The sequence below is a fragment of the Lactuca virosa genome, chromosome 5 (assembly GCF_052849685.1).
Source record: "Lactuca virosa cultivar CGN04683 chromosome 5, Lactuca_virosa_CGN04683_v6, whole genome shotgun sequence".
In the NCBI taxonomy this organism is placed as follows: domain Eukaryota; kingdom Viridiplantae; phylum Streptophyta; class Magnoliopsida; order Asterales; family Asteraceae; genus Lactuca; species Lactuca virosa.
In genome coordinates this window covers 278,751,008-278,766,500 of record NC_136430.1, presented here as the reverse complement: position 1 = coordinate 278,766,500, position 15,493 = coordinate 278,751,008, and the positions used below count along the sequence as shown (strand labels likewise).

The window sequence follows — 15,493 nt, the reverse complement described above, 5'->3', positions numbered from 1 at the left end:
GCATTATAGTGTAATTATTAATTTATACATTTCTATGTATAATCAATGTATTGTATTTGTAAATTCCCAAAAATCATGAAATTTTTTCCACTTTTAAAACCATCACAAAATTCATAATTCACACAAAACATAGTTCCAAAACCATAAGTATAAATCAGAGTATCCAAAACTCATGAGTCAAATAAATATCCATGATGATGTGCACAATCACACATTCTCTTTGCCCCTATTCTCTGATGTACTTGAAACCATAAAATCAAATTGTAAGTCAAAGCTTAGTGAGTTCTCCCAAAATACCACCACACAAACATGTAACAACATGTATACTGGGTCTGCAACCATCAGACTGGATTACTCCTGAGCCCGCAACATAGGTCTGTATTGCCCTCTTGACCCACAGCTCATGTCTGAATTGCTCCCGCGCCTACAACATAAGTCTGGATTGCCCTCCCGACCCACAACTCATGTCTGGATTGCTCCCACGCTCACAACTGAGGGAGCTGATTGAGGCTGAGGGTAGGCAACCCTAGCCATCACATTCCCTTAAATAGGGGCTCTAAAACCGAATTAGGTTTTACCATTAAACAACGACCACATCGTGGCGATTAGATGCCATGTCGTGACGCTAGCTTAGTGCCCACAAAACTTTCGGCATTTGCCACGCCGTGGGACTCCATCACCACGTTGTGGCCACCATAAATCCAACATCTAAAATATTAAATTACTTAAAAGAAACATACCCGAAACTTGGCATTACAATATTTGTAGATACAACTGGTACGTACGAATCTAAATTTCCCGTTGGTGAAAGGACTTTTCATTCATCTACAAACTGCCCATATCTAAGTTTAGAGGTATGCACCATATCTACTTATTATGTTTGTTTTTCTATGGTTATTAAAGAAAAAATGTTTCTAATCCAACGCATTTCCTACTTTTGACCTTTTATACATGTCTTCTCACTCACATCTAAAATTTGGGATGTACCAAATACTGTTTAGCAAAGAAATTACAGATCCTCCATGTAGATTGATAAGATATATTGATATTTTCAAAATACACAAGAATATCAACTTTTACTAACAATTCTTAGTTATAGTCCACATACAAAGAATCTAATGAAAAATGAAGACAAAGAATATGAGAAGATAGTATGTTAGCATATTATATATACATTTAAAGCAGTGAAGCTTCTATGATTGATCATTAAATCGATTGTGATTTACCTTTTCATTAAGAGAACTATGAGAGATAAGTTCGATAATTAGGAGAGAAGAGTAAGCTTGATGAGTGAATATGGGAAATAAGTTTTCTTATAATTAATAAATGATACATATATGAGCGAATTAAAAAAACTCTATAAGCTTAATGAAATGCTAGTCCGGATGGTTTAAAAAAGATAGCTTATAGCTATTTACTGACTTATGAAACGTAACAACCTAAAACATTAAAAAATATGAACTAGCAACTAGTTGTGGAGTACCGGACATAACTTAAATGACTCTTAACTTAGACATAATTTATTTATTTAAGAGCTATTAACATTACATGGTTTTAAGGCCATAGGAGCGACACATGTCGCCCCTATTGAATTTATCAGTGCCCACTCGCCATTATTGAGTCGTAGTTAATACTTTGTTGTTAATGTTCTAGTGTCACCCGTAATACTATTGCCCGTATTGCCCAATGTCACCCCTATTTCCAGTTTTCTCTTTGTAAATTTTAAAATATTATTTTTCTAGCACCTGAAAGATGCTTCCAATGTAGAAACGACACCAAAAAATACAAAAAACAACAACATTATAAAAAATACATAGACTAGTACAAAAAGATAATGTTAAAATTATTTGCTATACAATAATGTCTAGAAAACATAAAACTACTCGAATACATCACCCCCTTATCGTTGTTATCCTCTTTATTGCTCCCATTATTATTTTGGGTCTAGAACGATCGAAACACGTATTCAAGTCTCGCTCTAGACTCCGGGTCAGTAAGGGATGTTTGGGATTGTTCATTTAACTCAATAAGAACTAAAAACGCTTATTAGCTTACGTAGTGACCAAAGTGAGTTTCTAAAAAAGTAAAGATATTTTGATTAGCTTATGTGGTAGCAAAAAACTATAAGTTGATAAACACTTTAAAAAAAATGTTTGGATATATTTATAGTTATTTTATAGTCATTTTAGGTGAAAAAGCCATAAACATTTTTCAAAAGTCAAGATTGTGTAACTTTTTAAAAACTTGTTTTTAAACGTAGTAAAAAGTTGTATTCAAAAGCACTTTTCTATTTTCCAAAATTTTTTAAGCTTATTGTTTTTTTGAAAAACAGAAAAACTAAAAAGTCAATAAACATTTTTCAAGCTCAATCTCAAACACCCTTTAAAAATATTGTTAAAGAAGATTTGTCTACAAAATAAATAGGGAAATTGTCAGAAAAGTCCTAATATTTTCAGGAAATTTTCACTTTAGTCCTAATTTTTTTTTCTGAACAGAAAAGTCTCAATTATTTGATTTTACATGATAATATGTCATTTCTTGTTAAAAGAAAAAAAATGATTTTTTTTGTTAATTGAGTAAATTATACGAATGGTCCCTCTGGTTTAGGGTAATTTGCGTGTTTGGTCCCTAACTTATTTTTTTAGCTCGGAAGGTCCCTTCTGTTTGTTTTTATTACGCGCTTGGTCCCTGTCTTACCTAAAAAAACTATTTTGCCCTTGATTTTTAATATATTTAAATAAACATACTCCTAACCTCACCCCCTCACCTTACCTTACCTATCATACCATCTTTTCCTATTTAAATAATAGTATTTTTAGGTAAGACAAGGACCAAACGCGTAACAAAAACAAACAGTGGGGACCAAGCGCGTAACAAAAACAAACAGCAGGGGCCTTCCGAGTTAAAAAAATAAATTAAGGATCATTCACGTAAATTACCCCAAACCATAGGGACCATTTGTGTAATTTACTCTTGTTAATTTGAGCCAAAATGAAATAATCGAGACTTTTATGTTCAAATTTTCTTTTGGGGACTAAAATGAAACTTTTTCAAAAATACTGAGACATTTTTAACAATTTCCCAAATAAATATGTACAGACATTAACAAAATGATAACACATTTATAAACTCATAAGATATAAGGACAAACAAAAATAAAAGAAATTATCAAACTACCAACATAAACCAAACTATTAATTACCAAAGTATCAACATATATTTTCACTGATATAATCATATCCAAACATATATTTCATAAGTTTATACTAATATAAACATATCTAAAAGTTCTACAAAAATTTGCACTAATCTTTTCTTACTAATCTAAACATATCCAAAGAAAGGTTTCTACTAATCTAAGCATATCCAAACCTACATTTCATAAATTTCTACTAATCTGAATGCATCAAACATACATTTCTACTAATCTAAGCATATCCAAACATACATTTCATAAATATCTACTAAGTAATCTAAACAAAATCAAACATACATTTCTACTAATCTAAGCATATCCAAACGCACGATTTAATAAATTTATACTAATCGAAGCACATCGAATCATACATTTCTATTGATCTAAGAATATTGAAACAAATATTTCATAAATTCCAACTGATCAAAACACATCTAAAAATACATTTCACAAATTTATAATAATCTAAACACATTATATACAAAAGTTCTACAAATCAATAACAAAAAGGATAAGGCTGGTGGCTGTGCAACTTTTTGACCTAAAAAATCGGTGGTCGTACCGACAACAAATAAGAGCAAATATAAGGAGTTGGCGGTATTCATCGACAACAACGGAAAAATGGTGGTTTTATCACCGATAGAGAGAAGAGTACTCTTAGGACCGTGAGAAATTGCAGAAAAGAGAAAAAAAGAAGTATTTTTTTTAAGATAGTATGAATGATGAATTGTTAAGGGCAACGCTATTTGTCGTGATATCGTTAGGGGCGATGACGCCATTATAAGTGACATACAACATGTCCAACTAGATGTCACCTCTAATGCCATTATGATATCGTCCCTATTGCCAGACTTTTTGTAACAAGCCCATACATAAATGACCTATAAGCTAGAAGTATCAAATGTTTTGAAAATGTATGCTTTAATAAATAAGTTGAGAATTTAAATACTTTGTTGGATATATATTTGAATGTGACATTAAACAAGAACAAAAGAGAAGAACTAAAATACTATATTTAGGAATCGTATGTCTTCAAATGTTTTCTTTATTTTAACATGCAAATGCAAACCGATTAATAATGTGATATATAGTAATTAGTTTTAGTAAAATCCAAACATGTATAATTTTTGTAAAAGCAAATGCGGTCTTCCTCGAACTATGCAAAGTCCTTGGCTTACGGAAGTCGAACTTCCCGGCGACAGCATAGCGTCGGGCCCCCCTAGATCCCAATCTTATCGATCGTACGGCCTTCAGTAGTCGGATTCCCTTATTGTCATTTTCGCAAAACTCCGCCATCAAATTAATCCCCAGTTCGAGAAATTACGTAAGCCATTGTTATTATTATTCTTCTCCATTCACCTTAAGCCACCAATCCCATCTCGACAACGAGATCCCATTTCCCCAATCACTTCAATTAAAAAATCTTGGCGTAGCTATTTAATATGCTCACGTTAGTAAGATGGAGTTAAAGAAAGTGTGTAAGAGACCCACACGGTGTTTACTAAGTCTTGTCTCCCCTTTTACTCCCATCCCCACCACATGTATCATGAAATGATTATACGATGACGATGAGATGAGATGATATTAGAAACAACTCAAAAAGTGGACTTGTAATCAAACTGATGGTTGGTTCATGATTCATCTTCATCTTCAAGAAGAGATCCAACCACTTATAAGTTCTGGCTTTCTTTTTCTTATATAAAAGTCAACTCGAACACTAATTTGATTTGGCTTCGAGTCCAAGCAATGATTATCAAATACCAAAGATTTTCTACTGTTCTACAAATATATATATGAGAGATGGCCAGATGGGTATTTTTCTTTCTTTCTTTTTTGGCTGGACATGTACATATATATGAGACTTTTATAAGATCTAAATATTTTATCTTATTATTCATCACAGGATAGAAGGGTCTGGAAGACATTAAAAAGAAAGCTGACAGAAGAGAGTGAGCATACGCAAGCAATTGTATATAGAGAGGTATACACTTGTATCTATGCGTGTGCTCACTTCTCTTGCTGTCAGCTCATCTCAACAAACACCTGTGTAACAACTATTACAGTAACCTACATCACTTTTTTCTCGTATTTTATGTGTTTTTATATTCATGCTTTGTGTCTTCTAACTCGTTTCACTGGATAAGGGAGAAGCTATAGAGTGACACCTGGACAGACCTGTCGATGCCGACACTATCATCTACCGTCCACTTGCTACTCACCTGTATTCAAGAAAAAGCTGCAACTTCTGATGACTGATTATACATACACCTTATCTCTATGTCTCTTTCTCTCTCTACTTCTTTTTTTACCTTTTCATACTCTTGATCTGTCTATTGCAATAGTAGCTTGACCAGATTCAGATTTTAAGAATGAAGAAGACGACCTTTGGAACAGCTGGTAGAGACTAGATATGTATTCTGTGTACCTTCTTGTTATTTTTGTACTATTTATGATGATTGATTTATTTAATGTGTTCTCTCCCTTTTATCTATGTATTTACTTTTATTATTATAATATTCAACTTTGGAGTTTGAATCCTGTACTTGTTCTTGATGAAGAGCAAGAAGAGGGTTTTTTCTTGATATCATTAACAAGGTACATACCGTTCTTTTCGTAACTGCAGTTTAACCGTTTTCTTTATTTTTCTTTCAAAGAAGTTGAAAACGTTCTATATGGTGTCTCCCAAATCTAGGTTATTTTCATCTTGTCGATGTTTCTTACTGATTTGAACTCCAAAATCCATCTGGGTTTCTTTATCTTTATTTCAAATCGTCCGACAACGAAGACAGTAGAAATTTTTGGAACAAGGGTTTCTTTGTATAAAGTAGCACCTATTTCTAAGATAGTGTGTTGTATACTTGTACGTGTTAATGTGTTATAAGTATATTATATAAGGGTTTTTTAATAATTAAACATATATTTACCTCTTTTCATTGACTTCTGATTTTCAAGATGGAAAACAGCACTTGGAAGGAAGATTGAGAAGGCAAAGGATGCATGCAATCAAATCTTGGTGAAGTCTTTGGCTTTCTATATTATCAGGAGGCACCAAATCAAAGACAAATTTTCAGACAGGTTAGAATATAATCATATGTGTTACCTTAATTAGTTCATTTAGGGTTCTTGAAATCATTTACCTTTACCAAGATATTTAATTTCCTGGAGAAATTTAGGGTTTAAGCATACAATACTAATTCTTACCACGGATATTGCTAGCTGCTTGGTGTTTTGGGGGCAAGACATAGCTCTTTCGTCTGGTGAAATCTTGATTACCAAGTTGCTAGGTTTGTATTAATTCTTGTTAAATTTTTTTATTATAATTCTTAAGGCTATTTAGTTGGTGATTTCTATGATATTGCTTGAGATATATAGATATATCCATGCTTCTTTACATTAAGTGGAACCTATAGTTGTTGAGGATCACTTATTTTTTCTTTAGTGGAACATTATTATCTTCCCACCTCATAAAGTGTTGGGATGCAAGTTGCCACTAAATCCAATATACTTTACCAGTTCAATCTTTTATGTCTCAAAAGGCCAATCCCTGGTGCCATCTTCAGTAATGCTCACACCTTAACATGTTATTAGGTTTGTTTTGCACTGGATCTGAACATTAGCATTTGAGAAAGTGTTTCTCATTAAAGATTCAATATTTTGTATGTGGATCAAGTCTTAAAATGTGTGGTATGATAAAAAGACACAAAATCCACTCAAGATCCCCTTTGGAGAAAACTAATTAATTTTGTTTACAATGGGTTTGACAGGATGATTTCATGCAAGCAATAACTATGCTTTAATAGGAATAATAGTTTTAGAGGCAAATGTTGAGGGCATCAGGAGATGTAGTTTGAGATAAATATCTTAGGAAAGGAATGACTGTTCTAGGTTTATCACTTGGCATGAAACATAACTAAGGAAAAAGAGTCAATACATAACCATGGGTGGGTCCCACGGCCAACATGAGGAAGGTAATACATACACTAAGAATGTAAACCGGATAAAGTATTGTATTTAAAAATTTGAAGAATAACAAATTTCCTACTTCAAAATTAATACAAAATTTATAAATTATCAAACGTATGATTGTGTTTCTGTATATATTCTGTGATAATGATATTGATACAAGGATATATATACTAGACTAAGTTACACTTTGATACCCTCTACAATACATAACGTACTAGGCTAATACAAATATCCAAGTAAACTATGATAATTACTACATCAAACTAGAATACAAATACTAAAAGCAGAAATTAATTTCTAGGATTTTGGTTTCAAAATCCAGCCAATTAGTTATTATGCTACACTCTTTTAAGTGGGGATTGTAAGTGGATCATTTATTACACAATATTGCAATACCTCCGAATCCAGCATAGTCCTTGTATGGATCTTAAAAACCAAAAATTAGAAAAAGAAACAAAGCTGAATACAATAGTGAAATTTTAAGTAAACATATAAAAGTACCCCAATTTCTTTCACATGTTGAACCAAAGAAACAAATGCACCCGAATGTCATCAATCCAAGAGTTTAGGGATGGGATTCTTACTTTCCAAAAAGTTTATCAGTTTATGATCTCTTTCTCATCATTCTTCTTTCTTCCTTTCTTTGGTTGTGTCTTAATATATTATTCCCCAAATTAAGTAAACAGGTACTTGCAACTTTTTCTACAATATTTCTAGATTACAGATACGTCTTCCTAATATCTATGCAAATTGGTAAAACTTTCTTATACATATGGTATCTGTTCATTTTGATTAGACAGCAAGTGAACTGCTATACAGTATTGATTAGTCTTTTGGCATTCATTCTTAATTATCCTAAGTTCTTTGTTATATATTTTGTCAATAAAGTTTGACAAAAACTTTGTGCTTTTCATTTAGATGTTAACTTTATTTAGAGGCATATTATTTGTAGCCTGCTGGTAGTAGGAGTATTTAGAGTAGTACTGGTATTAGGGTTTGGTGTCAAGCATGATTATCAATGTAAATCCCTCAAAAAAGTTTATCAGTCTTCTTGTACTCATTGTACATGATTAATTAGTCAATTATTTTTTTATTCTTGATGCTCAAATTTATCTAAGTAACTGGGACTTCTCTGAAACTTCATCCTTATTGTCACTCTACTATATAATAGGCTATATGGGGTGAACTTACATATATGTATGTTACAACTAAAATGGTTACAAAAAGAGTTATCTCATTGTTCATGCATTAATATATCAAATAAACATATGGTTATTCAGAAAGTCCTATTTTGCTTTTACTTTTACTTTGGCACACCATATTTGTCAAAACTATAGATGAAAAGAATTTGATGTCACTTGTCCTTCCTCTCTCACAAGCATAAGTACATAAATTTTATATCAGATTCTTAGCCATAAGTGCAAATATATTGTCAGATGTGAATTTTCATCTATTTTCAAAAATAAAACCTAAAATTACCCCTTTACATATGGCCTTTTCTCTCACTGAAGGGTAAAAAGAAAAGAACCGGATGAGAAGCCATTTGACACATATATTTTGCATGCCTGTAGTTGTGGGCTGGTTTGTTTGTTGTTGCATATGAGTTTAATAACCTCCTGATAACTAAAACCATAATAGAAAGTTCGTATTTGTGTATTAGTTTGATAACATCTTGACAACTAAAACCATAATAATGGTTTTAATTAGTAACCCACTGTTAAGGATTTACATAGCTCCTAACAAGTCATATTCACTACAGATTAATTTTAGGTGGAGTGTAACCTACTTGCACACTTGAGTTTTATGACTAGGATAACGGGAATCATTAGAATCACAAGCAATGTTCACACATATCCAAAAGCCACTACTTTGATACAATAAGCATATGCATAATCACATGATCATATATATATATATATATATATATATATATATATATATATATATATATATATATATATATATATATTCTGAGAAGATGCATAAGTCCACGTCATTGCATCTCAAAAGGTCATTGCTTTGACATGATTTGTAACATAGGCCTAATCTGCAAATGAAGTCCACCGCCCATTAAACAAGTAAGATCATTATGCAAAGTTATTAGTAGCACACTCTCGATGTTTAGGAGTCTAACAATGCCTAATCAAGATTGTGGGATGTTACATAGTACTCCCCATTTAAGTTCATTCAAAATTACAAAATCGCCACCATGCACGAGTCGAGCTCACTCTACATGAAAAGGTTGTCATGTTGATACCATTTGTAACATATCCAAATCTATTGGTGAATATATGCTCCAAAAATACTAAAACACTGTTGGATGATATTAGCAACCCACGTCATAACTAATAAATAGCCCAATTATCTAACAATTGATATGGGACAACATTTTTACTTTAAAAGTTTGAAATAGTTTGTTCTTTCTTGAACATATCATCTTAAAAGATGGTATACATAAGAATCTGAGTAGGTTCTATTGACAAGAAGATGACTCTAAAATGATTAAATCATAACCAAAATGAACTTTTTTGGATAATAGCTACAAGAGGAGACTCCGACAAAAGAGTGGGCATTAAGAGAGGTAGAGGCCAACTAATGAGGAAGTAGTGCATAAAATTTATGAATGGAGTCATAGGAAAAGTGATGTTTTTCATGTTTTGGGTTTCACCTCCCGGTGTTCTTTATCTTTATCGTGGTTCGCCTATTTTATACATTTTATTTGATTTCTTCGACTAACTACTACTTTTTGTTAAAGGACTATTGTCGTTGTATTGATCTTTTTGTAAGGAATGAGGAATGAATATTTAGAGAAATAAATAAAAACATAACAAGAGATTATCGGTATGGGAAGTTATAATTATATAGAACTTTCCCGTGACAAAGCTTTAGCTAAATCACTCCATCAAAGAGTCTCCTTTGTCTTATATTAGCACAATACAACCTTAATTGAATTTGGAGATCAATATTATTGTGAAAGGCATGTTTAGTGTCACAACTTGGGGTATTTAGCCTAGATTTGACATGCAACCACCATGGAAACACTCGTTTGGTACATACAAAGCATATTCCAAGAAATATGCTATTGTACAAGTCTTTCTTGTATTGGTCAAAGCTTTAAGATATTTTTAGTAGTTTAGGATGCATAGTCGAAACTAGATTATAAAGGTTTGGGCAATAGGGAAAGTAACAAGGCGACAAAAGAGAAAGCAATAAGACTCCGACTTATGGTGACCTCCAAGAGTTTTTAAGATGTGTGCCTTGATCTAGATTGTTTATTGGCGATTCCCCATTTGTATTGTGACGCCAAGAGAATGCCATGTTCCAAAGCAAGGTCCTTAAGAGTTTTGCCTACCTTAATGCTTGAAATGATGAAAGGAGGTTATTCTTATGGAGACTTAGTTGGATTGGGCAACGTGAAGCAATAATGCAGTGTTGTATGTAGTGTTGATCGGTTTGACCGAAGCTCAAGTCATACAATAGGTACAATAGATAACTCGACATTAATTGGCACATAGAGAGCACTATAATAATTGCCTCATCTTGCAAGGATAAAGCAACTGCATATATGTATTCTTCACATTTTTTGACTCGTATGGACTATGTTTTCTATGGTGTATTAAACATACTAATATACAAAGAGGCATCACCTACTTATACTTGTATCTCTAACCCTAATGCCCTATAAATACACTTGAGGTTTATAAACTAACCCTAATATTTAATCCCTATCCATAAACTAATTAATAATAATAAGTAACTAGTATAATAAAAGATAACCATCATCTAATAGTATAAAGCTAAGCCCTAAGCAATTGCACAATTACAGTGATACTGAACACCCTACCCAAACATATTCATAACTACATAGTTCGTATAAGAATGTCCATGACTATCTTGGTTTTTTTCCTTATTTTTTAATGTTCCCCATCTATGAGATGTATGCATATGATAAAGGGCAAAGGATTTATAGATTTATAGGTAGGCTTCTATATAAATCTATTGCGAAAATGTTATCAAAGATCCCGGATAACCCTCCCAATAGAAATAATAGAAAATTTGAACACAATAATATACATGGAAAACTCCAAAACTGGAGGAAACCTACATGTCTACATAGAGAGAAAACTACCACATGATCAATTATTGCAATCACAAAGACTAATTAAACCACCCACATTTGGGGACATTTACACCAAGGCCTTGAACTCCTTTTATAGCCATAGAGACTGATCTACTTTCCTTTTGCCATCATTGTGGGACAAAAAACTTCGTCTTTAATTTGAGCCAAATCTTAGCAGCCTCATTCATGATTTTTGTAAATTTTAAACAAGTTCCATTTCTGCATTCAACTCATTCCTTCCTAGGTGAGTTTTTAAAAGTCTCCCAACTTTATGATAGGTCTTGTGTTGGTCTTCCATGTTGCTATGCATTTGGAAAGCCTTTGTTGCTACATGAGATAAGACTTGGCAAAATTGGACAAACTTTCTAGGGCTATTTCTGATAGCGAGGATGAGGAGGACGTTCATGTCTTTTGCATAGATGAGAGATCAATAGCCACTCCCCATTTCGCCTTGTTCCATTTTTTGGATGTGACAAAAAGTTACAAATTTTTGTCCCATTGACATCGATCCTGTGCACTCGGTTCTTGTAGAAATGATAATCCTATTGGGTTATCTTTTGCATAGATGAGGAGGACATTTATGTTTTTGCATAGATGATAGATCAATAACAACTCCCTAGTACACCTTGTTCCACTTTTTTGGATATGACAAGAAGTTACAAATTTTTGTGTCTTGTCAAAATCGCAATCCTATTGGGATTGTTGCTTAAGTTTTGATGGTGTGCATTGGCCGACCATGGTGCATGACATGCTCTTTGGACGTGTTTGGCAAAACTAGCTAGTAGTTGGAAGCCGTAACTTATTTTTGTTATATGAGTGTTTGGCAAAAGTAGTTGAAAGCTTTTGAAATATGTAAAATTACATAAAAGGACAATATATATAAGGGTAATTATGTAAATTGATTAAAAAAGCTCAATAGCTATTTCTTATATGCTACATGAAGTAGCTTCTAGATTTGAAGCATTTTGTTTAAACGCTTGTACTCCCAAACGAAATTTTTTGTTTAAATCAACATTTTTGTTAAAAGCTAAAAGCTAGAAACTCCCTAATTGCTCGCTGCCAAACACGCCCTTTATCTTTACTTAGTAAATGCTTTTTACAATGTATTTTAGTTGGAAAACTTGAATTTATCCGTCACCTAGCTGTTTTTCTCATATTCTTGTAATCTAATTGAACTTTTATCAAATTTTGCAGTTAAAGAATGAGTCCAACTTCAAATGCCATGACCATCACAATGGAAACTCCGGATTCAAACAAAAACCATAGGCCCTTCACCAAGAAACATCAAAGGTCCAAAAACAAGGTCCGCACTAATGAGTGCATTTGGCTCGGGACTTTCAAGTCGGAAAAAGAAGCCGGAATGGAATATGATTCTGCAGCCCTTAAACTCCGGAATAGCAATTCCGCTTGTAATTTCCCCAAGACCAACTCGAATCATCCTTTCAAAAACAGTTCACGTTTGAAGCCATGTTAAACATGATCAAAGACGGTTCGTAGCCTACTAAACTGTCAAATTACATTAATACCCATGGGAAAGCCAAACAAGACTACATTGTTGCTAGTTGCTACTCAAGACATGCCACAAGAAGGGCGTTTTCGGGAAAAAACTATTTCATAAGGAGCATACTACTAGCGATGTTGGGACACTGAACCAGCTTTTGATTCCAAAACGAGTGGCTTTTGAAGTATTTCCCACCAATTCCGGCATCATAGAAGTTGAGTTGACATTCTGGGATGGAATGATGAGGGTATGGAGATTCCAGTTCTGTTATTGGAAATGTAGCCAAAGTTTTGTTTTCATAAGACAATGGAATCGGTTTGTGAGGGTAAATTATTTGTTGTCATGGGACATGCTTACTTGGCTTTTTCAGTGTGCAACCGGGGAATGGGAATGCAGTTATTCATGTTATTGAGGTTTCTAATAGGAGTCAGAGAGGAAAGTGGTGTCGTGGGTAGTAATGGAAATTCACTTAAGATAGTTGGATTAGTTGAAGAAGAAAAGAAAGGGTTAGGCTCTTTGGGGTGTGCAAATCCTTTGGATTATTTTTGGTTTGATTAGGTTTCAAATCCTTTTGCTTTGTTGCATTTTATTGGACTTCTTAATGGGATTCTAAAATTGCTTATATAGTTATATTCCCTTTATTAGGTGTCTTATTAAAAGGGGGAATACAAGTTGCTTTTACAATGAGGGAGGTTTTAAAATTTCATTTAGAAAAGTTAATTTCTAATAATTTATCTATTATGCTCTATATGTTATTTCGTGTAAACTTTTAACCAATTTATGTAACGTTTGCTCAAAATGGTAAAAGAGTTGCTAGTTTATTATTTGAATTGATTTTAAAACAACACTACATGGGTTGACAAAATAATGTACAGATGTCGGCTTTTTTTTTTATTAAGTGTTTAACCTTGAAATTTGTAATACAAAGAAATTTATGCATCAAGTTATCGAAATATCCATTCAGATCATAACATTTAGCATGGTTATATTGCATAAACGGATACGTTGAAGATACGTTATTTAAATATTTAGCATATTAATTATTACTAAAATATGATTACAATACAAAATTTTTATTATATATATTGTATGAAATAAAAAATACCTAATAAAGAAATTACATTTGTGTTTTATGATGTGATTTTACATAACATGGGGTAAGTTCGGTGGAGGGTTTGTGCAGCTACAAGTCACGTAATGCAACACGCATGTTCGATAACAATTTTTTTTTTAATCTTTCACATGTTCAATAAGAATTATATTTTCGTTTACATTAACATTTTTAGAATATATATACACCGGAAAAACAATATTTGGTAGTCGTTTACGTGTCTTCAAAACCAAAATTGGATATTTTAAACTCGAGAAAATATTTTTTATAATATTTTTTAGCCAAGACAAAAATATTGATATTGTTCTGGGTTGCTAAAATGTACTAACATCTAAATGAAATAAATTCTGTGGAGAAGAACGTACTGAAACTACATGATCAGGGATCATATAAGATTTCTGAATGAAAACTACACAAGAATAACGATGATATAATCAAAGAAGGACCTTATTTTTCACAAGTTCCAAAGTTGGCCCATTGAAGAGTTCGATTTTGGGTGTTACTTTGCCACTGCCATCATGTACCATTAACCTATTTTTAAATATTTCATCCGAAGTAAAACGATGAAACCTAATTTTCTATATCTGTATTCTGTAACATGCATAAACTAGAAGAGGATATCACGCTCAATGCAATTATAACATGCGCAAACGGTTTTTTTTTTAATTTGCATTAATTCCATGTAAAATATTTTATACTTATTAAATAAAAAAAAAATAATTGCTAAATCATTACAACTTATGTGCATGTTTACTTAATTTTGGGAACACCACTAAAAAACAAAAAGAATAGCTTGAACTTTGAATTCACTTTTAATAATGTGAATATATATATAATAAAACTATATATGCCCTAAAAACAAAAACGTGATCTTTTTTGTGACCACCACTGCATTTAGGCAGGGGCAGCGTCTATTCGTAACCTTCATAAGCTATACCCAAAAGCTCAATAAGAAAAAGAAAAAAAAACAAAAAAAAAAAAAAAAAAGCTAAAAAACAAAATTTTGAAATTTATAATTTCATTTACCCCACATAATGTGTTAGGTTAAACCGATACATCATCAAGCATTTAAAAGAATACAATATGATATCTAAAATATATACACCTTGTTACAAATATACTCTAGTATACGTAGTAACTATTTAGGATATTAATCTCATCTATTTGTTATTTATTATATATTATCTATCTATCTATTATCTATTTAAAAAAACATTTTTCCTTTAAACATATCAATTTGAAACACTCCTAATCCTTTTAACTTTCAACCTTATGCATTAGTAACCATCCAACCTTTCGGTTTTTAACATAATATGTTTAATTTATTAGTTCAATTATACTATTACATAAAATTAATATCATATTAACGGTAGATTTATTGAATTATCAATATATCTTTATCATTATCTTTATAACTCTTATATAAAAAAGACATTCAAATGAATATGGTTCAAAATAGATTATCTATATTCAACCATATTTATTTGAAACTCTCAAACATTTTTAACTGTCCATTAATATCTCTATCGTTATCTGTATCTCTTAGGTTCTAGGGTGTTGTTCTTTTTCTTACCGATGCCACCTAGATTCCACATAAAG

General features: G+C 32.1%; 1 protein-coding gene across 5 annotated transcripts; it reads left to right on the top strand.

Annotated features, from left to right (window-relative positions):
* The first annotated feature begins 4,637 nt into the window (after positions 1–4,637).
* LOC145117700 (uncharacterized) lies at positions 4,638–13,470 on the top strand. 5 transcript variants are annotated; one of them, XM_079054007.1, is made up of 6 exons: positions 4,687–5,008; positions 5,100–5,258; positions 5,341–5,791; positions 6,149–6,271; positions 6,413–6,480; positions 12,477–13,470. In XM_079054007.1, the coding sequence occupies exons 3-6, from the start codon at positions 5,607–5,609 to the stop codon at positions 12,485–12,487; spliced, it is 387 nt and encodes a 128-aa protein (XP_078910133.1). In that variant the 5' UTR covers positions 4,687–5,008; positions 5,100–5,258; positions 5,341–5,606; the 3' UTR covers positions 12,488–13,470. The 5 variants fall into 5 exon arrangements, 1 of the variants encoding a protein (XP_078910133.1); XR_013712755.1 differs by having other exon boundaries at positions 4,652–5,008; positions 5,100–5,791; positions 5,889–6,271; XR_013712754.1 differs by having other exon boundaries at positions 4,653–5,008; positions 5,100–6,056.
* The last annotated feature ends 2,023 nt before the right edge of the window (positions 13,471–15,493 follow it).

Excerpts from the sequence above, each read along its gene's own strand:
- LOC145117700 (XM_079054007.1), top strand. The coding sequence starts at position 5,607 with ATGTATTCTGTGTACCTTCTTGTTATTTTTGTACTATTTATGATGATT. Across the intron at positions 5,792-6,148 it reads TTCTTGATATCATTAACAAG|ATGGAAAACAGCACTTGGAA; the intron begins GTACATACCGTT and ends CTGATTTTCAAG. Across the intron at positions 6,272-6,412 it reads AAAGACAAATTTTCAGACAG|CTGCTTGGTGTTTTGGGGGC; the intron begins GTTAGAATATAA and ends GGATATTGCTAG.